Source organism: Dysidea avara, chromosome 7 (assembly GCF_963678975.1).
Source record: "Dysidea avara chromosome 7, odDysAvar1.4, whole genome shotgun sequence".
In the NCBI taxonomy this organism is placed as follows: Eukaryota; Metazoa; Porifera; class Demospongiae; order Dictyoceratida; family Dysideidae; genus Dysidea; species Dysidea avara.
Window position 1 is genome coordinate 3,721,405 of NC_089278.1, and position 22,874 is coordinate 3,744,278.

Sequence of the window (22,874 nt, forward strand, 5' to 3'; positions counted from 1 at the left end):
AATTATCTATGACGGACTAAATTATCTATGACAGCACTAGTACTAATAACTGTATATATTTTTTTATAGCAATAAAAATTTGACATACCTAGTAAACACATTAAAAGCGCATAATAAATTATTTACTTTAAATAATGCCACGTAAACATAAACGTAGCAGAAGTCGCTCTTCTGATGATGACGAATCGTCACGGAGTCGTTCCAGATCCCCTAGACCCAAGAAAAAGTCCAAGGAAGAGAAAGAGCGTCAAAAGTAAGGAATTTTAATAGTGAATTACAGCTGTACAGTAGCTTGTACAGTAGTTAAAACAGCTATATGTAATCCTAGACTGTATGCAATGTTTATAAATAAGTTGTACGGGAAAAATCATGCTACATTACAAGGTGTAGTCAATTCTATACTGTCTGTTGAAGTAGCCAGGCCAACCTGTATTATTACTATTCCAGACCATGCATGATAAAAGTTGAAACACTTGTGATCAAAATCGGATCAAGGGGTTTTAGCAGTGAGATCAATCAAAAGTAGTGTTTAAAGGCAACATGGAATTTACTAGGCTTTTATGATTGATGATCAAGATATCAAGGCTCAATCAATCCTTCATAGGTAAAATCATGCGATCAAGGAAAAATTTTGACAATCAAAATTTTTGCAAATGTATCAACAGCACGCCATGTAAAAGTCCTCTTGCATTAATTTATCTTTTGTATTGTGTGTACATGTAAAAACTATCCTTCAGGAAAGAGAAAGAGATAATGAAGGCATTGGAGACTCCAGAAGAGAAAAGAGCCAGGAGGTTAGCAAAAAAAGAGGCCAAGGAACGGAAAAGGAGGCAAAATTTAGGTTGGGATAGTGAACAACTAGTAAGTAAACGACACAACAGCAACGACAAACAATTACCGTAAGCACCACGTTCATCTAACAGGAATATACCAACACGAATAATCCTTTTGGAGACCACCACCTTCTGGAGAAATTTGTTTGGCATAAAGTAAACAACACGGTTACCTGTAGTGTGGTAGTTTAGCCTTCCCTTACAGAAAAGGGACCAGGAGGTGTCTAAGATGAAACTCACCGAAACTGAGGTTGAAGAAAGGGAAAGATTACGGCAGACTGAAATGAAGGTATACAAGTATATTGTGTGTTATCTAATATCTGATGTTGAGTAGAGGGAACTTGAAAAAGTAAAAAGACGTAGGATTGAACGAGAGCGAGAAAAAGAGGCCAGAGACAATGAGATGGTACTAGAAAATTGTCTGAGAAGGCTGTGTATGGTTTTGTGTTTTCTTTAGACAATGCTTCAACGGTTGAAAGAGGCTGAAATGTTTAAAGAATGGGAACAACAAGAGGATCATGTATGTGGTGTACAAGATCATTGTGATTGTCATACTACATGTTCCATTCCAGTTCCACTTGGAACAAGCTAAACTACGTTCACAAATCAGAATAGAGACAGGACGAGGTATACACTAACAATGCTAGAGTGTTTTCACTGTTGAAAATATAGCAAAACCTATTGATGTTCTTGCCAAGTATGTCAATTCCTCTGATAATGATATTGAAATTCAAGAACCTTACCAGCTGCTAAGAGTATGTATGCAGTCTGAATGGCCAGAGAGACTTTGCATTTGCTTTTCTCTGGTTATTAGGGGCTCAACAGGAATGATCTAGAAGATTTGTTAGAAGATATTAAAGTGTATATTGAACTAGAGAACAAGCAACACTTGGAATACTGGAAGGTGTGTGGTGTCCTGATCACAATACATGTCATACTAGCAGTGTTATTGTGTGTAGGACATGACCATTGTGTGTGAAGATGAACTGCAGAAATTGAGACGTCTTGACCCATCTGAGTCAGGTAACTTGATGATGTCACAATGTGTAATATCAGGTAATGTGTTACAGTAGACCACAGTCATGTTGATAGAAGGGGAGGCATCAATCCTACAGTGAGTGGTGATGTAGCAGCCATCTTTAAAGGAAAGACGGTAAATTCTGTCTATGTATGTGGGGTCTAATTTTACTAGTGTATATATTATTCACAGTATGGTCAGTTGTTGGCCTTACAGCAACAGATACAGGCTAAGATCGATGGTGATAATGCAGTTGATATTGGATACTGGGAGGCATTGCTACAACAACTGAGAGCTCACATGGCCAGAGCTCGTCTACGTGATCGCCACCAAGCCATGCTTCGTAAAAAACTCTTCCAACTAAAAGTTGAGGTGAGTATATAGAGCATCCACCTACAGTTATTATATAGCACGTCTTTGATGTTGTAAGGAGGCAGCAACATCATCGTCATCTGCTACAGGGGATCCCCTTTTCCCCATTGCTGCTACAGAAGGTACAGGGGAGAGTGAGATATCAGCAAGTGACAAACCTGGACCAAGTGGAACCACAACAGAAGGGTGTGTGCCCCATTCTGTATGGACACACAGTATGTTACTGTGCTACCTTACAGAGCTGATGATGTTGACATGATTCTTAATGAGGAAGAAATATTAAAGAAAGGTAGCGTAATGGGGTGTGGCTAGTTTACAGGAGCACAACTTGAAGAGTATCTTTTGCATTCATAGCTTATGACAGCTACACTGAGGGATGTTACAGTCCAAAGCTGCTGAAGCTAGCAGACATTCCAGTTGAGGTAATTGCCGAACTTGTGTGTTTGGCCTCCCTTTACTGTTGGTGTGCATCATTAGGAAGAGTTGACAGAAGAAGATGCAGATCAAAATGAATTGGTATGTTGAATTTTCAATATCATGTGGGGGGAAGCTTTCCTGATTTTCATCGCTCGTCATAGCCCTATGACGTATTGCTACACAACCATCACTTTATAATAACAACCAAGCATTAAACATCAGTGCCATTCATGCCCGGCAGCATGCATGGTGGTAACATTTTTAATACCAACAAATGTGGCATTTGAAATTGGTATGATTATTATGTAGCCTTTTTGTCACATTCATCCAAAGTATGCATAATGTACCCTTAGCTAGTAAAGCCACACAAAGTGTTGGGCAGCTGAAAGAAGCATGCATTAGAATTAATACTGAGGTTGAATGGGTCAAACTTTTCTTTTGAGATCACAAGATGTTTGATGATGCATGACCAACTTCATTAGTAGTTGAATCCAGGATTTGGGAGTAGGGCTAAACACCAGCATAGCAGGTACATGGATTTGGGGGTACAGAAATAATTTTCGATGCCAGTGGTTGTTTTTAAAAGTGGTTTGTGATATAGACCACAAAGAACAGTTTTTGCAGCACACGGTGTTGGCGTACATTTGTAGATAGGAATTAGTAGAGGATTCTGTGTTACCGTGTTGGCATGTGGTGACTGTTTTATTAGAGTATATTTGAGAATGTAGCCACCCTTTTTATGTGGGAAAACTTCTGGACAAAATGTGGTCTGGCTTAGATGCTATTAAGGCATTTTTAGCTTCAAAAATTATGTTCTTTGCTATGTGGTGTAATAATGTGTTGTTTTGTTCCCACAGGTTTCTGCTAGGGAGTTAGTTCGGAAAGGAGGAAAACTTGATCAGGTTTTAAACTGGTATTCTTGTTGTTCATTGTTTACATTGTGTATTGTTGCTAGGCTACCAATAAAAAGGATGAAGAACGGAAGCTACAACAGACTGTAAATAGTGATGGGTCAGTGGAGGAAGAATATACTTTCAATTCGGAACTCCAACTGAAGAGCAAAGAGTACATCTGGCAGAACAAATATAAACCAAGGAAGCCACGTTTCTTCAACCGTGTCCATACGGTACGGTGTGTGCGTGCGTGCGTGCATGCGCACGTGCCTGTGCGTGTGTTCCTGGTTTGATGCTTAAGTTGATGTTGTTTTTGTTGTCAAGAAACTTATATACATTGCTCCAGTCTACCCAGCTGTTAAAAGGGGCCTTGTGTCAAGCACACCCAGCTGTAACAACCTACCTGGTGTTAACTGGGGAAGCAATTTCCCAACTGTTCTTGTCTCGCTTAGCAGTGTTGGAGTTGTTCAGGTTCCGCAACCTCTCTTCATGAGACCTGGACAGTCCTTATGTGGGTTACTAGGAGGATTTGTCTGCACATGACTCAAGTGCCTGAGTGGTGCACAGGCATCCCAATGCTGGTTCACTGGGTGGCAATAGATGTGTTTTGCACGGTTGTTGGAAGCTTTGCTTTGCACACAAGCCAGATGTTTGTGTGTGTGTGCGTGTGTGTGTGTTTGTGCTATATGCACAAGTGTTAGTGTGTCTTATTATGTTTTAGGGTTTCGAGTGGAACAAGTACAACCAAACTCATTATGACATTGACAATCCTCCACCAAAACTGGTACAAGGTTACAAGTTTAATGTGAGCACATCAGTTGCCATGTGTCTGAATACTGTTGTTACACTCTGCTGTTGTCATGGTAGATATTCTATCCAGACCTGATAGACAAGAAAGCAACTCCACAATTTCACTTGGTATGGCAACTATCACGTGTGCTCCCTGTGTAGTTTGTGTGTATGTCTTAGGATCCAGATCCTTCACCAGATTTTGCTGTTCTTAGATTCCATGCTGGACCACCTTATGAGGTTGGTATTATGTGTTTCTGATCTTTTCAGCTGTTTAACCAATTTCTAATGCTTTTATCATTGTTCAACTGTATAAGTTATAATTATATAGACAACATTCTAAAAAATAAAACTATGCTTGATGTATATGCGTCCTATAGTTGGTGACTTGTATTAGTCAGCAATATAGTGACTGTTCTATTAGAGTTGTTTCAGTCTTTCTGACTGCTTTATTAGAGTATATTGCTTCTAATTCAGGCCATACAAAATTACAGATATGTAAAGTTTTGCCAAGTTACTATATCCACTAAAAAGAGTGCTGTACACTTTTATGCACTGTACAAGTTGTTGTGGATGTAGCAAAACATTAGGAGCTAGGGGAAATGGAGCACTTCCAAATGGTCGTACCGTATATCAGCTAAAATTTTAAAATTGCTGATACAATACAATATTAGTGATCATGAAAGTCTGGCCAAAAATGTCACTCTAAAACCAGCCTCATACTATATACCTTCATGGTGTCTTGGCAGGTATAACCAAGCCCTAAAGTGCCTTTAGTATGACCTGAAACATTTCCAAAAAGTAAAATATTTAATGGTGTTTTCAACTGCCTGCCTGCCTTACTGGACAAGTGTAACATGATAACGGCTAAGGCTATGGGTTGATTTTTTCACTGTTTGACATCGCTTCAGCCTAACTGGTGCCCGCAGTACGCACAATGTAGTAATGAAAGCTGATTATCCAATTAGCTGATATTGAAATTCACATAATGGCTGATACCAAGAGTTAATGATATGGAGAGATAATTGCCGATACCGATAACCAATCAAGGGAGGTCGCCTAGTAGTAGTGAAACGGTGTAGATCAGTAGGGTAGTGAAACAAGGAAGGTTGCTTACACCTGAAGATATATTAGTTAATTTGGATTGTCACTTGCTAAAGTGCACTGGATTCAGTAATAACACCCAATGTGTGAGCACTGGGCAACTATTTGTCATCATTTTAATAAATTTTGTCAACGTGGTCAATGACATAAGTAGGCTTTCCTGGTTTACCTCATACAGCAGTGTGCCATCCTATATACTCTAATAAAACAGTCAAATGCAACTGCAGACCTAATCCAGCATATGACCAAATTAATGTAGCAAAAAATTAAATGTGTTGTGTAAAATCTAAGTGGGAAAATTTGGCATATTGGTGTTGGACTGTATAGTTTTTGTAGAATGAGTTCTTGATTTCACTATTGTGTAGGATATTGGATTTCGGATTGTCAACCGAGAATGGGAGTGTTCATCAAAGAGGGGTTTCCGTAGTCAGTTTAGTAACAACATATTTCAATTGTGGTTCAGATTCAAGAGGGACAGATATCGTCGGTAACACTCAACCTTTGTATTGTATTCTGTATAATAATCACTGTAATTGAGAAAATAAAAGGTATTGGTACAATGAAGAAATACGTTAATTCATATATACAATGTATAATTATTTTCTATTCTTCGTCATCTACATCTTCACCTCTTCTCAGCTTAGCAATAATCTGAAAGAAATCAACATTATTAACAGTTACACATTCATGTAGTATATTGCTGACCGCTTTCAACTTTGATATTTCCTTGTTGTCAGCATTCTTCTGAGCATCATTAGTGATAAGCTTAACACGAGAAGCATACCTATTTTAGTAAGAGGTCAAACTGGTTGACATTGATCAAAGGCCATCACTCACGTCAATGAGATCACTGTTTCATCCATGTTATAGTCAGCTGGGCTGATATTGACAAACATGAGTGTCTTAGCATTACCTCCTGGAGGTGACAGTGTTAACAGCAACATGTGGCGACAATCCTAACCTAGCGAGTCCTGCATTAGTAATGTCAGTTTGTTATTTCTGTATGGCACAAAGTCCTGGCCACTGGACAGGGCAGAAATCACATCACCCAAAGCACTGAGACTCTTGTTGATTGATTGTGCTTCCTAAAATAAAATTTTTATTGTTTCTACGTGTGTTCAAATGCAATGTACACACCTTTAATTGCTCTGCTGAAGCTTCTGTCTTTGCAGCACGTTCTGAGCCAGCCAGATCAACCAAACTCAACTGTAACATAGAGCATGTGACCAGTATGTGTGCAGCCGAGTGTGTACCTTTCCCCTAGTGACGGTCCCTGTGGTCAAGTTAGTGCTCTCAATGACTACTCCAATGATGAGATGTGACCGAGAACTCTCCGAGTTCATTTCTAGCAGAAGAAAGGAGATACATGTGTGAGACATCACAGCCAAGTGGTATAGCATTGGCCTGTTATTGGAAGGTCCATGCTTGGATATGTTAATTATAGTTGCTGTTGTTTCCTGGAGTAAGAAATTTTACTCAAATTGCTCCAATCTATCCACTATTAAAATGGAACCTTGTGTCAACTGAGGAAGCAGCCAGTACCTGATGAGGCAAATGCCTACCGTCCTTGCATAGCGGGTGAAGGTTCAGGTGGGATTTCAGATGCCCATCCTTTCAACTGTGAGACATGGCACAGCCTCTTGCAAGTTACTAGTCCTACCCTGAAAGGAATTGTCTGTGCTGATTCATAGCACCTGAGTAGCGCACAGGTGTCCTAGTGCTGGTTCACTTCACTGTGTGTGTTGTGTGTGTGTGCGTAATGTGTCTATGTGTAGTGTATGTGTGCACTACAGCATAGTGGGGCTCACTTGTAGATGCAGTGTGCCTGTTCTGTGATCCACATTCAAAATGTCCATACAACTCATCAGATGTTGATGCTTCCTTTACAATAGAACCTTGTACAAATACCATTCCCTTCTTGTCCTTCTTGATATCCAGTTTGGTCTGATCAGAGTAAAGGAGTTACAACAATGCAGAACACAAAAAGGATACATTAGCTTTATGGTCGGTATTGAACAAGTCTAACAGACGATCATTGTACAATTCCAACATATAGGAAGACACTTTGAAAGAAAACTTCTTACTGCAAGGAGATCAGTAAGATGTGAAGTGATTGATGGAAGGAACTTATTTTTTACTACCTGTTTTCATTGGCGAGTTGAAATATTCGTTCAAATGCTCTTGGGGCGATTCCTGGTAGTACCACCTTCTTTCCCTCCAAGCCACCGATCATTGTGTATGTCTTTCCTGAGCCAGTCTGACCGTAAGCAAAGATGCATACGTTATAACCATCAACCGCAGACTGGACAAGGTTCTATAGGAAGGAAGGCCACACACTGGGTATGAGGACACACCACCAACCACCTTACATGAGTGTCCTCAAATACCATCTCTTGTCCATGCTCTGGTAAGAAAATACGATCAAATTGGAATTCTTTCAGGCCCCTAGAGCTATGTACATTGATTGTGTACTCGTCAGGACTTTCTGTGATGTTCTGGCAACTCTGTTAATAAAGGGATAAGTCAGTTTGATCTCATTATGCTGGTAGTGGTGTACCATGGATTTCTCTGACTTGCTGAGTGGTCTAGCCCTACAGTAGACCCTGATCTTCCCTTTCATGTCCTCAATCATGTTGTAGTATTTCTTCCTCAGTATTCGTTCACTGTTGTAATTCTCTGTTGTTGTCTTTAGCTCCTGAGCTTGTGCTTTTAGCTCTTTAGACAGTGCTTCAACTCTCTCCTGGGCTTCCACAGCTTGCTGTAATGTTCAACTATAAACATTTAGCTTTTTGCTACTTTGCATGATATGCACCTTTGCTACCACTTCAATTTTAGAAAGCTCATCTTGTTTCCTGAGAAACTCATCTTGAAGTTTGTCATTACTCTGTTGAAGCAAATATATAACAGGCTCATTAACACTCCTCAGGAGAAGTTCTTGCCTTTTTCAACTCCTTCAGTTCAGTCTCTGTTGTAGTTAGTGTAGACTGAGCCTTCTCAAGATTCTTCTTTGTGATCTCAAACTGCTTCACTAATTCTGTCATAAAAAACACCAGTTACACCATGCACTCACACATTTATGCCAAACCTTTGATTTCCTTTTCTTTCTTTTTAAGTTCTTTTTTCTACACACAGGATAGTACAGCATGTGAGGCATTTTGGAAGTGCAACTACTCACGTCCTCAATGTTACTTCCACCAGTAGCTGCAGCTTTTGTGACACTTTTCAACTCGCTCTTCAGAGACTTGATTTGTGCAGCATCATTCTAACAAAGATTTTTGTGACTATATACGGAAAGCCATCCTATATACCTGCTGTTGCTTTTTGTACTGTTGTAGCTGTTCTCGTAATTTCTTTATCTCCTGAGCACTTTCACCTTTACCCTCACTAGTTCGAGTCTATAACAAAAAAGATTAAACCTTCTCCACCTTGAAGAAGTGTTATTACCTGTTTCTCTTTTGCTGGTTCTCTGGTCGGTGACTTGTTGTCGATGGTAGTGGGTCTCCGGGTTGGTTTAGGTTTGAAGGCAGGTGCCTATGCTGGTTGTCACAAAGTGTATTTGTAGAACATCACTTACCTCTGACTGAGGGGATGTGACTACTGGTGCTTTGTCAGTTGAAGGGATGTCACGTTGTGACGTAGAAGCTTGTAGTTCCTCTGCTGTTGTTGCAACTTCTAATTCCTCTTCTGATTCTTCTTCATCTGTGTCTTGTTTTTCTCCCTCTTCGTCTTCTTCATCAGAGTGGTCTTCACTCAGTGCACCTTCATCTTTCTTCTCTTCTTCACCAGGTATTGTGATATCCTTGCCTGCAGCTACTACAGCTCCTTCCTTGAGTGCCTGCACCTCGGCTCTTAGTCTTTGTAGCTCTTCAGTATAATCAGTGTTCTCCTTCTCCAAGCTGGTCACTTTTTCAGACAGTTGCTCATTCACAGAAACCAACTCTATATTTCCCTTCTCAAGTGAAGCAATCACTTCTTTATACTCTTCCACTATCGGCTGGCCAGTGGGAACTACCGGCAGTTCTCCAGTAGCCACCGGTACCACTGGCTGCTTACTGCTCTCATTATCAGTGACAGTAACAACTGGCACTTCTACTGGTGTCACATTTCTAAGCATTTGGATCAGCGACAGTTTAGCTGTACAGCTTGTTAGCTCATTGCAAGTGTCTACCAGTTTCTGGTTCATCTCTTGGACATCCTCACTCCTATGTGGCCAATACAACATCAGTGAAGTGTGCAAAGTACTTACCAGTCATCTTCTGTTGGTTCAGCTCCACTGTGTGAGGCCCTGAAGTCAGTTTTCCAAGACTCTAACTGTTGTTGTAAGTCAGTCTCTGTGTTCTTTAGCTGCAGGTGCTGTTCCTGCAGAGAGGTAGCCATGCCCCCAACAGCAGTCTGCAAAGCATCTTCACTCCTGATGAGATGACAGACTGCCTGCAGCTGATGCTGCAAGCTATCAAGCTCCTAAAAGGTATGATAGCAGAACTGCTATACATGCAATGAATGAAAAGGCATAATTAACCTTCTGTTTCAGCCTGAGAGAGGACTGGATAGAAGCTGTAAGTACCTCTCTTTGAGCATCCACCCTTAAGGATACAGTCACAATATATGAGTTGCTTAGAAATGGTACATACCTGTGCTTAGGGACAGGTTTGGTTTTCTGTACTTGAGCCTGTTCTACTTGAGGCAGTTCTGTTTTCTGTAGCTGAGCCTGTTCTATTTGAACAGTTTGTTGTTCAGCTTTCTTCTTTGCCAACTCGAGTTCTTCCCTTAAGGCTGCAATTTCTGCAGCATGTTTCTCAATAGCAGAATGGTGCTCTGCCTTAGTGGCTTCCAAGACTTGGCTGGCTGACTGTCGCTCCTGTTGTAGTTCCTCAGTCTGTTGGGCCTGTAGTGTGCGGATCATTGTGACCGCCTTCTGGCACTCTACGTCAACATAGAATAGCATAATGCAATCACACAATTTACTGTGTCACCTTCTCTCCGTCGTTTCTTCTCCCTTTCCACCTTTTCAGTTAGTTTATTAATAGCCTGCTCCTTTTCAGCCTCCAGTAATTCAAATCCTTTTTTGTTGTTTTTGTACAGCGCTTGGTTCTCTTGTAGCAGCTCTCTGTTTCTGGTGGCTAAACTCTAGTATCATGTAGCATTGACATAATATTTTATTTGTTTTTATGCCTACTTCAGCCTTGCTCTGCCAGTAGTTCTTGTTCTTCTTCAGCTCTTCTTGGTACAGCTCAATCACTTGCTTGAAGGTGGTGGACTTCTGGGAGTATTGGTTCTTTAATCGTTGTACAAAGTTGTTGAACTGTTGCTGTGTCTCCGCTTCAATTTCACGGTACATAACATCAATCTCATCAACTATCTTGACATGTCTTGCTTTCATCTTTTTCATCTCATCACAGATCTAAGTAGATGGCAACAAGAACAGGTTTGGGAACTATGGTCTTATGCGTTAATTAAATGTACAGGAAACTGTTGTTAACAGCTTGCATATATTGCTTACTTTGGCAATTGTTTCTTTGGCAATATTGTAAGGAATGTAACCATGTTGTTCACCAGCTAGCTGGGGAGGGGCTAGCAGTGACTGACTAGTCAACTGTTGATCTGTAGACAGAGCAATAATAATCAACTGTGTGTGGTGTTTGTGTGTGTGTGCTTGATGTGTCAGGACACATGACCGTCTATGGCAGCTTATCAACAGGACAGGTGTGTTGTATGTGTATGTTTGTGTGTGTGTGTGTGTGTGTGCGTGTGCATGTACACGCATGCGTGCATGAGCATGTGTGTGTACACAAGTCTGTATCTCTTGTCTACATACATACACCCCACCTTGATTATCTTGTTCATCATCATCTTCACCATCAGGCTACAGAGGAAAGCAGCAAGCACCAGTAAAACATGTACACACACCATGCAATATACCACCATAGTGTGCAGCTATTTGATGAAAACAAACACTCCAATACAGCAACCAATATGATGTCTTCATTGAAATCAAAGAGCATTTGTTAGCTCACTTGTATGATATCACCAGTAGCAGGATCAGTAGTAGTCTTGGTGAAGATGTCAAGATCAACAGAGGTGTTTTCTGGTGTTCTTTCTTCCTCCACTGGCACTATCTTCCTCACTGCACGACCACTGATGGGTTGTTGCAAGGAGCGGCTAGTGGACGGTACATCCTCAGCTGCAGTAAGTGGATCGGGTCGCCGAAGGCTCGACCAAACTGAAAAGTATTAGTATTTGTAGTCATATAACCAGGTACAAAAGTAGTGATGTACCATCAAAAGGTAAGGTGGGCCTTTCTTGCTCTTCTTCAAATAGCGGTTGTATCTGGTGGCCGCGAGCAAAGCGTCTTCCTGCTGTTGCCGGGCGTTTCTTCGTGGGGCCCAGCAACGCCTCACTTGCTCCTACTGTTCTCAAATCTTCACCTGAGCGAGCTGCGGTAAAGAAAAGAAACTAAAATTTAGTACTTCGCAATTAGGACATACATTTTCGTCTTGTTTGCACCTCCATTTCTACAATTTACAAATTCACACCATCGCCTAAGAGCGAGCCTAAGAGCCAGCGTTTGTTTTGGAAGCTAGGTGCTTACCCGAATGTGGTTTGTAATTCACAAGATACACTGAAACTTCAATCCGAATTCCGATCTCGATACGAATGGCGGGTACGACTGAAATGAAAACCGGAGAGACCTCCACTAGTATAAGGGACTTGTGCTTCACGAATTTGCTGGTACTCGGCTTCAACCCGCTCCAAAATGAGGCGAAACACAAGATAGTGTTTGACAAGTGGGTTTGTAAAGGTGTTGGGGGATCTGTTAAGACTATACTGTGTAGGAACATGTTTGAACTTCCCAACAAGAAAGCAATGGAAGTAGTGATGTACTTTTTGTTTGGAAAACTCAATGAACAGTTATCCTATGAGTTGTTCCGGTAAGGACAGGTGCTATAATATCTTCCAGTTAATTCTGTCACACTAATCAACATAGAGACTGCTGGCCAGTGTATGATAAAAAACAAGAGCAGCAATTTAGAAGAACCTGTTCTGAATGGATTGCCAAAATGTCTCGGGTGTGTAGTGTGTGCATACGTGTGTGTCAATTGACTACCAAATATACTGTGTTCATAGGAGTCGAGCTCTGGCCTACCCAGGTCAAGTATGTCAGTACTAATGTCACCTGGAGGTGAGTGTGTGTGGTATATGTATGCCTGCTTCCATCATTCTTGTGTAGGTGAAAAGTTCTATTCTTTTCTGCAACAGTTTTCCACACATGTTGTAGAGGAAGTCCTCAAAGGAAGCGCTCCTGGTTAGAATATACAAATCTGATATTGTTAATTAAATATTTCATTACTAGACGATTATCTTCTTCCAAATTATTCACAAGATTATGCCACTCATGCTACCTTTCATGGTGTCCATGTTACTGCAATGAAAAAAATGATAACAATTCATTCACGCAGGTCAGTACTCAACCTATTGAATAGTACATACGCTGCTAACCTCCAGAGTGGTGAGAGGATTTCAGTTGGCATGCGATGCTCACGTAGAATGGAGGAACTGTGCTGGGTTTGTTATGTGTATGGTTAAAGCATTACTTGATGTCATACCAATAGAAAGTTTGCACAGAAACACAGAGACATTAGCAAATTAAACAAGGCATTACAAAAGAGACTTGAGAATTTGCAAGCAGCTCAGGAACAAGCAGCCCTTGCAAGGTCAGCTGGTTATACAATACTATGATGTGAATACAAGATCTCTAGACTACCCCAAATCAACCCAAGTGTTTCATCACACCAGTCCAGTACTGAGGTGAGACTCCATGAAGAGTTGAGTGATGCTAAGAGAATGAGCAGGATGAAGAAAGTGTGTATCTCATGTAAATACATTATGTAGAAGTCGTATTCTACAGGTGCAAGAAATGTGGAAATCCATTCATGGCTTTGTATCACAGAACAGCCAACAGGTTTGCATGCTGTGTCAAGTACAGTATACAATATTGATACACTACAGAAGAGGGTAGTTGATGCAATACTTACAGGAAATGTTGATCAGTATTCCATCTCTGCTAGGGAACTGGCATTTAAGGTATGCCCCTGGCATGATGTATAAACTCTAGACATTACTGAGTATTGTATAAAGATTCCAGATGTGCTTGTTGAGAAATATGAAGAGCTATTCCAACAGGTATAGTCATGATATGCCGTGTATACAATACTTTTGAATTAACTAATACAGGGTTCTGTTGACAACACGTATGTTGAGGGAAAACTGAATATCTTAAGGTTAGGAATGGTATAGAAACTGACAATGAGATATATATTATGTATAGTTTGTTAACTGCATGGAACCTTGCATTGGAAGTACTGTTGGATGTTCTCCAGCAAGGTATATGACATCTGGTTATTAGGTATGTATTGTCATTTTAAGTTGTCCATTTGTATATAGCTCCTATCGAAGTCTCAGAGAGTAGTGTTAGACATTGTACCAGACAGTTGCACTCATTTCAGGCCAGCTTAGCTGAGCTGTTGCAGAGAAAGTACAGAGGATGGTTGATGAATGTCATATATTACTGTTGTGTGTAGGCTGACTGTATCGTGTAATGTCGAGGAAGCAAGTAAAGGGATTGTGCAGTTAAGAGCAGACTTGGACCAAGTGACAACTCTTATCAATGATGGCCACTATGTTGCATGTCAACAACCATTTGTGCCCCTACCATCATACACTATACCAGTGAGAATTATAGTGAGACATTTGCAGTATAAGTGATGACTTGTGTTCTTGTAGCCTCTAAGTATGGGCCTTCTACCAGCCACTCCTTCAAAACCATTTACCATAGCCACCAGTCCTGCTGCTGTTACCACTGCTACAGGATATAACATGTCAATGATTAGCCCTGCTGCATTTGTAGATGGTACACAGCACATGTATACCTTGTGTGTAATAATTTTATGTTGCATTGCAGAGTCATCTACACCAGAGAGGGTAAAACAATTGGCAGATAGTGTCCATCAAAGCATCTTACACCATCATCATATCTCCAGGAGAAAGCAGCAAAACATGTTAACCACTACTGCTGTAACTAAGGCAAAGTACAAACCCAGAAGCAGACTGCCTGTTGCAGCAGACAGAAATAGTAGTACCGTATTGCACAGGAAAGAAACTGCTCAAGCTGATAACACTCACAGTGATGTTAATACTGAGCTGCCTGTTAATAATGTGATGGTGACACAACTGTTAAAGTCACCCCAACCAGTGTCACCTCAAGAATGTATTGCCCGTCCACTTCTCTTCACCACTCCCACTGATCAACAACAAGCTGCTTCACCAGATGTCACTCCAATGAACATCAACAATAATTTAACGTTAAAGGACCCTCAAGATGTGCTAGCTGATAAAATTGCCTCGTATGTTGCCAGTTCTGGTAGTTTGTCACCTGACTCTAAGGTATCTTGACATCACCATGTTACCTTACTTGTTAACTATTTCTCAATAGCTTCACTATGATCTGGCATCATCACCCAGCTCTACTGTATCCTCAGGATCTGTTGAGACATCTCCAGTTGTCACTGATAGCCTTGTATTAGAGGATCAGGATACAGTAACCATGACGCCATTGCACTCTTTCTCAAGTGATGCAGATGATGAAGACATGCTAACTTACAAAGAGGAGAGCAGTCACCATCAAACACCTAACATGTCTAACAATGATACTTCATTGCTTAATGCCACTCCTATGTCTTTGTCAGTAGAGCAGCTACTTTCAGAATTAGAAACAGGTGTGACACCGGACATTAGGACTGTGAAAGCAAACGTAAGGGCAAGAATCTTGCAGCAGCAGCAACAGGACACCAAGGTCAAGAACACATCAATATCACACCACCTCCTTGATGATGAACTGATGTCTGTCCCTATTAGCGAGGCCTCATGGCTTACTACTGTAGGAATAACTGGTTAGTAGTGTACTGCATGTGTGTAAGTTGTGAATTTGTGTGTAGATTCTCCTGATGATCAGCTATTTCTTGTCCCCAACACACCCAGATCAAACAAATTTCACAATAGTGAGTGTGACTTCAACTTATAAGATTAATCTGTAACATTTTGCAGGTAAAACTCCTGTCAGCAAGAATTGAATCAAGTCGATTATATAAAAATTTGTTAATCCACAATTTTATTACTCTACATTACACAATATGGTGCACAAGATGGCTACCAGCAGATCAACACAAGGGTCTACAGTCATTGATTGAAGATTTAATTCCATCAAGAGGATGACTGTTACTGACAGCACTAACATGACTGGGTCTGGGGACACAAGATGGTATGAGAAGAACCTACAGAATCAACTGTGTGTCATTATACTTGTGTAATTATTATTAACAAGTCTTGTCCAATTATTATTAACAAGTCTTGTCCCTAGGAGGACACTTACCTGTTAATCTGCGAATGTCAGTTTCACTCTATTATATTTAATTGGTGTTGAGTGATGCTGAAACTACTACTATAATGTGCTGTTGAACATTTACTTATCAACAGAAAGTGATAGCAGGTGATGTGTAGCCTAAATATTTTGAGGGGCAGGTTGAGCACTTACCTAATTAAATTTTTTTTGCAGATTTGCAAACACTCCCAAAATGTATTAGACTATAATTACCAAGGTCCGAGGTCTAAATATTTCAAGGATAACATTTTCGCTGGTAACCATCAAAACTGTGAAATCAGCAAAAAAAATCCCCTCAAAATATTTAGGCTATATGGTATATAGTATGTACAAGTTGAGCTGAGCCCTGAGCAAGAAAAGTGGAATTTTTTTCCCTCAGGAGAACAGCATTCAGCCAACCAGATTAGTGGTGACAGAAAGGTGATGAGCAGACAAGTGCAATTAGAAATGACCATAACTGTGCACTTTATGGCTTCTTGATAGGAAGTGTATGGTGGTAACTAGTCATAAATACCATATCTAGACATGAGAATGATCTTCAAATACTAGTGTGATTCCATCTGTGAGTTATCAAGTTCAGAGGACTTAATTCAACGTGTGGATATTTTGTACTACCACTACATTGTCTACTCTGTGAGATTTTATTAGATCAATGCCCTTGAGGAATAAAGCTGTAAAGAAACTATTTGAATTACTCTACAAGTCTTATGTTATAAAATAACTGCTTCCTATGTTATCTCAGTTAACATTGCTGCTCAGTCAGTAGCGTCTGTCTTCTCCACTGCAAATGGTTTCTCTACAGGCAGAGTTCCTGACTCCTTTATCACCACATCTTTCACGGGTCGATCTTGAGCTCCAGTTTGAGTTTGCTCAATGGCACGCACCACACTCTAAGTAATTGTAGTGTAGCAAGAATGCACAAGCAAGACATTTCCAAATTTACCATTCCCTTAATCACTTTTCCAAATACAACATGTCTGCCATCTAGCCATGAAGTTTTCACAGTGGTGATGAAGAACTGTGAGCCGTTGGTGTCCTTGCCAGCATTAGCCATGCTCAGCCATCCAGCACCAGAATGCTTCAGCTTGAAGTTCTCGTCGGGAAAACGGTCACCATAGATGCTCTTTCCTAGAAAAAAAAGGTGAATTTCCTGTTGCTGGTCTAATTTGTATTAGTCTTACATGGCCAGACTGCTTTTACCCTGCAATCAGGAAAATGGTCTGATGTATTCACAACTGTCCTGTGTAAGCATTTGTCAAAAGTTGCTTACTCCGGGGTGTATAGTAGCACAAAGCGACTTCATAACTCAAAGCAGAACTGTCTAATCATTGTTATCGAGGAGTAAGCCATGCCACAAATTCACACTTCAAAGAGGATAAATTGATTTGAAGTTGAACACGTTTTGTCACTTTCGGTCATAATGACCAGAGGACTTTATCAACAATGTTTTAATACGTTATGGGGTGAAGGGTTAGATCTGTCAAAGAGTTATCCAATTCCACTCCTGTCGCTGGTAAGGTGTGCCACAAGCTCGTGGGCTGCTGTAGGTGAGGAGTGCACAGGGTAATAAAACTCAACCAGGCAGTGGATAGTTGATGGAAAGCCTAGATACACGAGTAAGCATTAGATAGTACTTACTCTAAACCATTGCGTGGTACTAGTTGGTCATAAAGAATTGTGTAAGGCAGATTGTTGCAACAAATTTTAATAAATCACGTGATAGTTTTCTATCCCCTCTCTCGAAAATCTATGGTAGCACCTATGATAGCTTCCAGTTAACCAGGACTTGTTACAACACTGCTATTGAGAATAAACCAAACCCTTTACACTACCCAAATATAGGGAAAGCAGTCAAGCCACACAAGACTAAGTATGTACCTCCAGTGCCATCACCTTTCGTAAAGTCACCACCTAACAGAGAGAATTACTTTACAGGAGCACCATGAGGGAGTAACTACCTTGAATCATAAAGTCTTTGATAACACGATGAAACTTGCTCCCTGCATAACCAAATCCTTTCTGGAATACAAGCACGTGTAAAAAAGTAATCTACCCATACTGTGTGATGCGCTGCACTTACCTCGCCAGTGGCAAGTGTCACGAAGTTAGTCGTGGTCTTAGGGACGGTCTTACCGAACAGTCCAATCTCTATCCTACCTTTGTCCTCGCCACCAATCGTAATGTCAAAGTATACCTATAGATGGTGTGACGTATATTGTGAACTAAGACATCTTTACACGTACAATATCGGTGACAAGAGGTCCCTTTGTACACTCCACACTCACTAACGTGACCGCTATCAACACAACTACAACGAACAACTTCATTATTCCTTTTCTCTAATTACAGCACACCCGAAGTGGTGAGGGTATATAGCGCATGCGCCAAAGCTTTTAGCCAACCAGAACAAAAGCCTTTTTGTCAAGCGATCATGAGAGCTGCAGGTCTTCTTTGCTGGTTCATTTATGTCTTCTTGAAGCTCGGGCTGGCTGAACTTGACGTCGATCCTGCTACGGTGACAGAGAAGGTTTATCTTGACATCAACTTTGGAAGCGAATACCAAGGACGAATTGTGATCGGTTTATTCGGAGCTACGGCTCCAAAAACTGTCAGAAATTTTGTGGCTTTGGCAACACACGAGGTAAATATCAGTAAACTTGATCTTGCACTATTGTGTGTTAAATATATAGCACGGATATGGCTATCATAGCAGTACCTTTCATAGGATCATTGCCAACTTCATGATGCAAGATAGATATGTGCTAGATAAGTATGATTATTACACAGTAGTGCACTGATGAATGTCTGTGACGTATGCTTATATATACCACACCTGTGCAAAAAGTGCCGCGCTGCACTATGCTGATATACCACGCTTTGTGGCTATGCTTACCATATATGGTATATTCCGCGAAATCCTTATCTAAACAGTAAACAAGTCTTTAATAACAAGTGCCTAAATCAACTAAGGATTATTCACCTGAGCATTGTGTGAGCAAGGAGATGAACTCTTGTCTCCTTTACTAACTCTTGTCTCCTTCACTGAGTCGCGAGTAGATGGACGTGGCACTGCTAAAAGTCTAAAACATCTAGTATTTCTACTGATTTTGATCTTCAGCAGCTGTTGTTTCACTATAAATTGCTATCTATAATCGTTTCATCTACTGGGGTGTAACAGTTATAACACGATTACTTGGGATATGACAAAAATATATGCGTGAGTGCCCGCAGGGTGCAAGTGTGTATATTTTTGTCATATCCCTTGTAACTGTGTTATAACTATAAATGTCTTGTGTATTGACTTGATTTACACAATTTTCCATTTTGTCAGAGCCTAACTGCTTATTAACCTGTATGCTGCAAAGTGTTGCCACTTGTGTGTCAATTAAGTTCTCTACTTAACACATTTGAATTGTTAGATAGCTATATTTTTTCTTTAAATTTTACTGGATCACATCTGACCATTAGCTTCATTAATAACCAGACGCATTAGCATTAATGTACTTTTATGTTCACACAGGTGGGGATTTCACTAACCATGATGGCACGGGAGGTAAGTGTGATATCCTCATACTGGCAGTGCTTGTTACTGTCACTTCACAGGTTACAGTATCTACGGATCTAAGTTTCGTGATGAGAACTTCATACTAAAACACTATGGCCCTGGATGGGTGTGTATGGCCAACGCAGGGCCTGACACGAATGGTTCACAGTTCTACATCACTGTAATACAATGTCCCTGGCTTGACACCACACATACATGCTTTGGGAAAGTATTAGAAGGAATGGTATGAGTGATGGATTATTGTTGGTGTAAATTAGTTGCTTATCTTGTTTTTTAGGATATTGTTTATCGTGCTACTAATGATTTGGAGAAAGATAGTCGTGATAGACCAATAATTCCTGTTGTTATTTCTGAGAGTGGAAAACTGCCATTAGACAGACCTTTTGTTGTAGAAAAAGCTGGTGTTATGTAACTGTATAGATGTATTTTGTCTGTCATGGTTTAGACACAAATAATTCTAATAGAACATTCATCAAGCTATCAATGAAATTACTCCAATAAAACGCACTTACTTCACTTGGCAAAACGTGATCATCTCTACATGATGGCGTGATACTTGTGGTGATAGAATCCAAGGTTTACGCATGCGCAACGGTTAGTCACGTGCTAAATCCTTGAATGCAGTGAACAATGGTTGGTCGATTGATATTATTCCTCAGTCTTCCGTCAGCTCTTCTGGCATTAGTTCCAGGTACGGTAGTACATTCGTTTCTATTTGTGTGTCATTTCTGTGTGCTCAATAAAACAAGTAAAACGATGTATGGGCGTGGCTCAAATCGCTAAATACGATGAACTTCGCAATATATTACAGCCTTGACTCCTCCTATGGGATGGAACACTTGGTGCACAGATGGATCGTAAGAGACTGAATCACATTAGCTGTTCAGTATTCATCAATGATACACACAGATGTGGTCGAGATTACTGTGATGCTAAAGAGATCATGAGTATTGCTGACGCCATGGAGACTAATGGGATGAAGGATGCTGGTTATGAATACATCAATTTGGATGGTATGGTGGCTATACTAGTTGAGACCGTTGGGCTGATGATTTTATTTTTAGATTGCTGGGCTGATCACCGAGATCAGAATGGTACTATTGTGCCTGACATGAACAGATTTCCTAGGTACGTTTTGAAATAATTATATAATTTGTATATCAATGTTTTATACTTTACAGTGGATTGATGCCAGTGATTAATTATGTTCATTCCAAGGGTTTTAAATTTGGCCTGGTAAGGATTTATTGAGGGGTCAGCAACAAAGCATAAATCCAGTCCATTAAAAAATTTATAGCTAGTAATCTCTTTGTAAATAATAACACATTCTTAGTGATTGACAGTTTTGCAAGACTACAAATCTCTGTATATCTTTTCGCCTGTTGCAGGCCCCTCAGGATTTATTTAGCTATATGCAGCATTTACTTTAATTTTTTGCTGCTAGTATACCGATGGAGGGATCCACACTTGTAGCTCAGGAGAAAGACCCTACAAGATTCCTGGAAGCTATGGTGAATCAGTAACACAGATGAAATGTTTGATGATGTTTAACTTTTGCTTAGGCCATTACGAACAAGATGCTTTCACATATGCAAAGTGGGGGGTCGACTGTAAGAAAGAAAATCATTGTATCAGAAATGGTTTATGTATCTACTATTTTAACAGATGTTAAAATGGATTGGTGCAATACAGAGTTCAATGGCACAAAACTGGACCCTCACAAGCAATATGCTGAAATGGTGACTCAAATTCCATTGCTTTAGGTATAGCCACTAAATCTCCTTGGTGTTTCTCCTAGTCTGCAGCCTTGGATAATACTACTAAGGAATTCTTCTTTAATTCTTGTGAGTGGGGTGTGGATAACCCGTGGGAGTGGATGTGGCAGTATGCTAATTCGTGGAGGTCTGGTCCTGATCATCATGATAGCTGGGACTCCACTGAACGTATCATAGAACACAACGTAGGCCTAGGAAAATATGCTGGCAAGTTTGTAACATGTGAAACACTGACATTACTACATAATGTACATCAGGTCCGACCAAGGGATGGAATGATCTTGACTTCATAATGACTGGTGGCCAGGTATGATTTGGATCTTGATTACATATATTATAATGTTTGATTTGTTGATCGACTGATCAACAGGGTTGCAAAGATGATCATAGCAAGATATGTCCAGGACAAACTGATGTTGAATATCGTTCAGAGTTCAGCATGTGGGTGATAATGGCATCTCCACTATTAGTAGTGACTGACATCAGAAACATGACTGAGCTACAAAAAGAGGTTGGCCAGTCACTTCCACATATATGAATGACATGACTTCTGAACAGATTTTGTTGAATGCAGAAATGATTTCTGTGCATCAAGATAAACTTGGTAACTACATATATGTACGCATGCACATTGTGTGTAAAAAGATAGTATACCCCCCCCCCCCCCCCCCCACACACACACACACACACACACACACACTGATTTTGTAGTAGCTTGTATAACATTTGCTGATAACAGGAAAGGCTGGTGATAGAGTGGGAGGATGGGACTGCAGTGAGGTCAGCTCACATCACACCTACAGTGCTTACAGTGTGTATCTCACAGGGAAAGGAAAGGTGCCAAATTTGGGCAAAACCTTTGAATGATGGAAGTGTTGCAGTAGCTCTATTTAACTCTGTAAGTAACACAAAAAGTTATGTACAACTACAAATGCCAGTATTCAACCATGAAAGGGAAAAGAAGCTCATGATATTACCCTTGATTTTAAAGTCATTGGTAAGTACCCAACTAACTTAGCTATACAGCCTCACTATGGTCTCACCACCTAAATTTGGTCATTGTTACAAGCTTTCACCATTATTCCATCATCTCAATGATATGGAATCAACTAACTTGCATTAATACACAGCTATTAGAGGACTAAATGGGCTGAAAATCCACTTAACGTCAGGGGAGGTGGCTTTAACCCTTCCACTTCTTACAATAGCAATCAAAATACTCTAATAGAGCATTCAGTTAAATAGTCTGATGCATTAAGATCGTAAGCTACCTGTCCACATTGGAGCTATCTGAAACACAGAATTAAGAATAACAGGCCTAACATGTATACACCACTCCTAAGTGATTGATACACTGTGCGTCAATTTTGCTCACTGCAGGAATGGAGGATGCAGTAATGATGAGAGATCTTTGGCAACACAAAGACCTTGGGAAATTTGAAAACAGGTAACACTTTTTGATATCAACTTTTTCAAAATAACACACTATTTTGTTCTGCAGCTTCACCATAAATGTTGCATCACATGGAGCGGAAGTATACAAGATAACTAAAGCTTAACATTACCTTGTTAACTGTATTAACTGTAACTGTTGTTGCTGTTTGTAATTAACTGTAACTGTTGTAACTGTAACTGTTGTTTGTATTTCTCTTTGTATTTATATCACGTCCTGT

At 40.2% G+C, this 22,874-nt stretch overlaps 6 protein-coding genes across 7 annotated transcripts; 4 read left to right on the top strand and 2 right to left on the bottom strand.

Annotated features, from left to right (window-relative positions):
- Window positions 1-95: 95 nt before the first annotated feature.
- On the top strand, window positions 96-5,994 carry LOC136261648 (splicing factor Cactin-like). Of its 2 annotated transcripts, none has more exons than XM_066055685.1 (22): window positions 96-253; window positions 738-861; window positions 924-989; window positions 1,039-1,122; window positions 1,168-1,239; window positions 1,291-1,353; window positions 1,406-1,460; window positions 1,506-1,588; window positions 1,648-1,737; window positions 1,793-1,856; window positions 1,904-1,986; window positions 2,044-2,223; window positions 2,282-2,409; window positions 2,463-2,512; window positions 2,578-2,645; window positions 2,701-2,739; window positions 3,498-3,542; window positions 3,596-3,766; window positions 4,255-4,338; window positions 4,401-4,451; window positions 4,503-4,562; window positions 5,792-5,994. In XM_066055685.1, exons 1-22 carry the CDS (start codon window positions 135-137, stop codon window positions 5,915-5,917), a joined length of 1,905 nt encoding a protein of 634 aa, XP_065911757.1. In that variant the 5' UTR covers window positions 96-134; the 3' UTR covers window positions 5,918-5,994. The 2 variants fall into 2 exon arrangements, with proteins under 2 accessions (XP_065911757.1, XP_065911758.1); XM_066055686.1 differs by having other exon boundaries at window positions 1,907-1,986.
- On the bottom strand, window positions 5,927-12,055 carry LOC136261645 (uncharacterized). Its single transcript, XM_066055682.1, has 28 exons — window positions 11,912-12,055; window positions 11,702-11,860; window positions 11,441-11,646; window positions 11,253-11,289; window positions 10,927-11,027; window positions 10,603-10,827; window positions 10,400-10,553; window positions 10,058-10,349; window positions 9,946-10,009; window positions 9,673-9,887; window positions 9,001-9,628; window positions 8,871-8,957; window positions 8,735-8,821; window positions 8,602-8,688; window positions 8,512-8,548; window positions 8,366-8,460; window positions 8,239-8,310; window positions 7,984-8,184; window positions 7,796-7,930; window positions 7,568-7,740; window positions 7,419-7,509; window positions 7,235-7,370; window positions 6,680-6,771; window positions 6,564-6,632; window positions 6,388-6,511; window positions 6,264-6,342; window positions 6,132-6,210; window positions 5,927-6,077 (listed from the first exon to the last, which is right to left on the bottom strand). The coding sequence occupies exons 1-28, from the start codon at window positions 11,934-11,936 to the stop codon at window positions 6,030-6,032; spliced, it is 3,798 nt and encodes a 1,265-aa protein (XP_065911754.1). The 5' UTR covers window positions 11,937-12,055; the 3' UTR covers window positions 5,927-6,029.
- LOC136261647 (uncharacterized) lies at window positions 12,015-15,931 on the top strand. The gene is made up of 21 exons (XM_066055684.1): window positions 12,015-12,211; window positions 12,260-12,355; window positions 12,412-12,493; window positions 12,552-12,606; window positions 12,655-12,729; window positions 12,778-12,883; window positions 12,930-12,989; window positions 13,037-13,138; window positions 13,184-13,286; window positions 13,333-13,386; window positions 13,434-13,508; window positions 13,563-13,607; window positions 13,659-13,705; window positions 13,753-13,808; window positions 13,869-13,959; window positions 14,006-14,153; window positions 14,208-14,334; window positions 14,386-14,867; window positions 14,917-15,373; window positions 15,419-15,481; window positions 15,528-15,931. Exons 1-21 carry the CDS (start codon window positions 12,081-12,083, stop codon window positions 15,551-15,553), a joined length of 2,481 nt encoding a protein of 826 aa, XP_065911756.1. The 5' UTR covers window positions 12,015-12,080; the 3' UTR covers window positions 15,554-15,931.
- Window positions 15,932-16,495: 564 nt separating this feature from the next.
- Window positions 16,496-18,262, bottom strand: LOC136261656 (peptidyl-prolyl cis-trans isomerase B-like). The gene is made up of 6 exons (XM_066055694.1): window positions 18,105-18,262; window positions 17,942-18,055; window positions 17,820-17,880; window positions 17,740-17,772; window positions 16,805-16,989; window positions 16,496-16,751 (listed from the first exon to the last, which is right to left on the bottom strand). The coding sequence occupies exons 1-6, from the start codon at window positions 18,186-18,188 to the stop codon at window positions 16,617-16,619; spliced, it is 612 nt and encodes a 203-aa protein (XP_065911766.1). The 5' UTR covers window positions 18,189-18,262; the 3' UTR covers window positions 16,496-16,616.
- Window positions 18,211-19,892, top strand: LOC136261655 (peptidyl-prolyl cis-trans isomerase B-like). The gene is made up of 5 exons (XM_066055693.1): window positions 18,211-18,502; window positions 18,552-18,610; window positions 19,380-19,414; window positions 19,465-19,649; window positions 19,704-19,892. The coding sequence occupies exons 1-5, from the start codon at window positions 18,293-18,295 to the stop codon at window positions 19,836-19,838; spliced, it is 624 nt and encodes a 207-aa protein (XP_065911765.1). The 5' UTR covers window positions 18,211-18,292; the 3' UTR covers window positions 19,839-19,892.
- A 65-nt stretch (window positions 19,893-19,957) lies between these two features.
- LOC136261652 (uncharacterized) lies at window positions 19,958-22,866 on the top strand. The gene is made up of 17 exons (XM_066055690.1): window positions 19,958-20,117; window positions 20,238-20,283; window positions 20,336-20,439; window positions 20,491-20,554; window positions 20,608-20,662; window positions 20,871-20,937; window positions 20,989-21,036; window positions 21,092-21,165; window positions 21,225-21,408; window positions 21,459-21,508; window positions 21,572-21,712; window positions 21,760-21,805; window positions 21,941-21,981; window positions 22,028-22,099; window positions 22,156-22,198; window positions 22,582-22,648; window positions 22,703-22,866. The coding sequence occupies exons 1-17, from the start codon at window positions 20,057-20,059 to the stop codon at window positions 22,758-22,760; spliced, it is 1,221 nt and encodes a 406-aa protein (XP_065911762.1). The 5' UTR covers window positions 19,958-20,056; the 3' UTR covers window positions 22,761-22,866.
- The last annotated feature ends 8 nt before the right edge of the window (window positions 22,867-22,874 follow it).

Coding starts and splice junctions, on each gene's coding strand:
- LOC136261648 (XM_066055685.1), top strand. CDS start 135: ATGCCACGTAAACATAAACGTAGCAGAAGTCGCTCTTCTGATGATGAC. Junction 1,240..1,290: donor AGGCCAGAGACAATGAGATG/GTACTAGAAAAT, acceptor TGTTTTCTTTAG/ACAATGCTTCAACGGTTGAA. Junction 3,543..3,595: donor AAGGAGGAAAACTTGATCAG/GTTTTAAACTGG, acceptor TATTGTTGCTAG/GCTACCAATAAAAAGGATGA.
- LOC136261645 (XM_066055682.1), bottom strand. CDS start 11,936: ATGGAGGTGCAAACAAGACGAAAAT. Junction 8,822..8,870: donor AACCAGCAAAAGAGAAACAG/GTAATAACACTT, acceptor TTTTTGTTATAG/ACTCGAACTAGTGAGGGTAA. Junction 6,772..7,234: donor CAGGCACACTGCATCTACAA/GTGAGCCCCACT, acceptor TTCTTCTGCTAG/AAATGAACTCGGAGAGTTCT.
- LOC136261647 (XM_066055684.1), top strand. CDS start 12,081: ATGGCGGGTACGACTGAAATGAAAACCGGAGAGACCTCCACTAGTATA. Junction 12,212..12,259: donor CACAAGATAGTGTTTGACAA/GTGGGTTTGTAA, acceptor TATACTGTGTAG/GAACATGTTTGAACTTCCCA. Junction 14,154..14,207: donor TACCATCATACACTATACCA/GTGAGAATTATA, acceptor GTGTTCTTGTAG/CCTCTAAGTATGGGCCTTCT.
- LOC136261656 (XM_066055694.1), bottom strand. CDS start 18,188: ATGAAGTTGTTCGTTGTAGTTGTGTTGATAGCGGTCACGTTAGTGAGT. Junction 16,990..17,739: donor GAAAGGTGATGGCACTGGAG/GTACATACTTAG, acceptor TTTTTTTTCTAG/GAAAGAGCATCTATGGTGAC. Junction 16,752..16,804: donor GAAAAGTGATTAAGGGAATG/GTAAATTTGGAA, acceptor ACAATTACTTAG/AGTGTGGTGCGTGCCATTGA.
- LOC136261655 (XM_066055693.1), top strand. CDS start 18,293: ATGAGAGCTGCAGGTCTTCTTTGCTGGTTCATTTATGTCTTCTTGAAG. Junction 18,503..18,551: donor TGGCTTTGGCAACACACGAG/GTAAATATCAGT, acceptor TTAAATATATAG/CACGGATATGGCTATCATAG. Junction 19,415..19,464: donor TAACCATGATGGCACGGGAG/GTAAGTGTGATA, acceptor GTCACTTCACAG/GTTACAGTATCTACGGATCT.
- LOC136261652 (XM_066055690.1), top strand. CDS start 20,057: ATGGTTGGTCGATTGATATTATTCCTCAGTCTTCCGTCAGCTCTTCTG. Junction 20,118..20,237: donor TCTTCTGGCATTAGTTCCAG/GTACGGTAGTAC, acceptor AATATATTACAG/CCTTGACTCCTCCTATGGGA. Junction 21,713..21,759: donor TGACTGAGCTACAAAAAGAG/GTTGGCCAGTCA, acceptor ACTTCTGAACAG/ATTTTGTTGAATGCAGAAAT.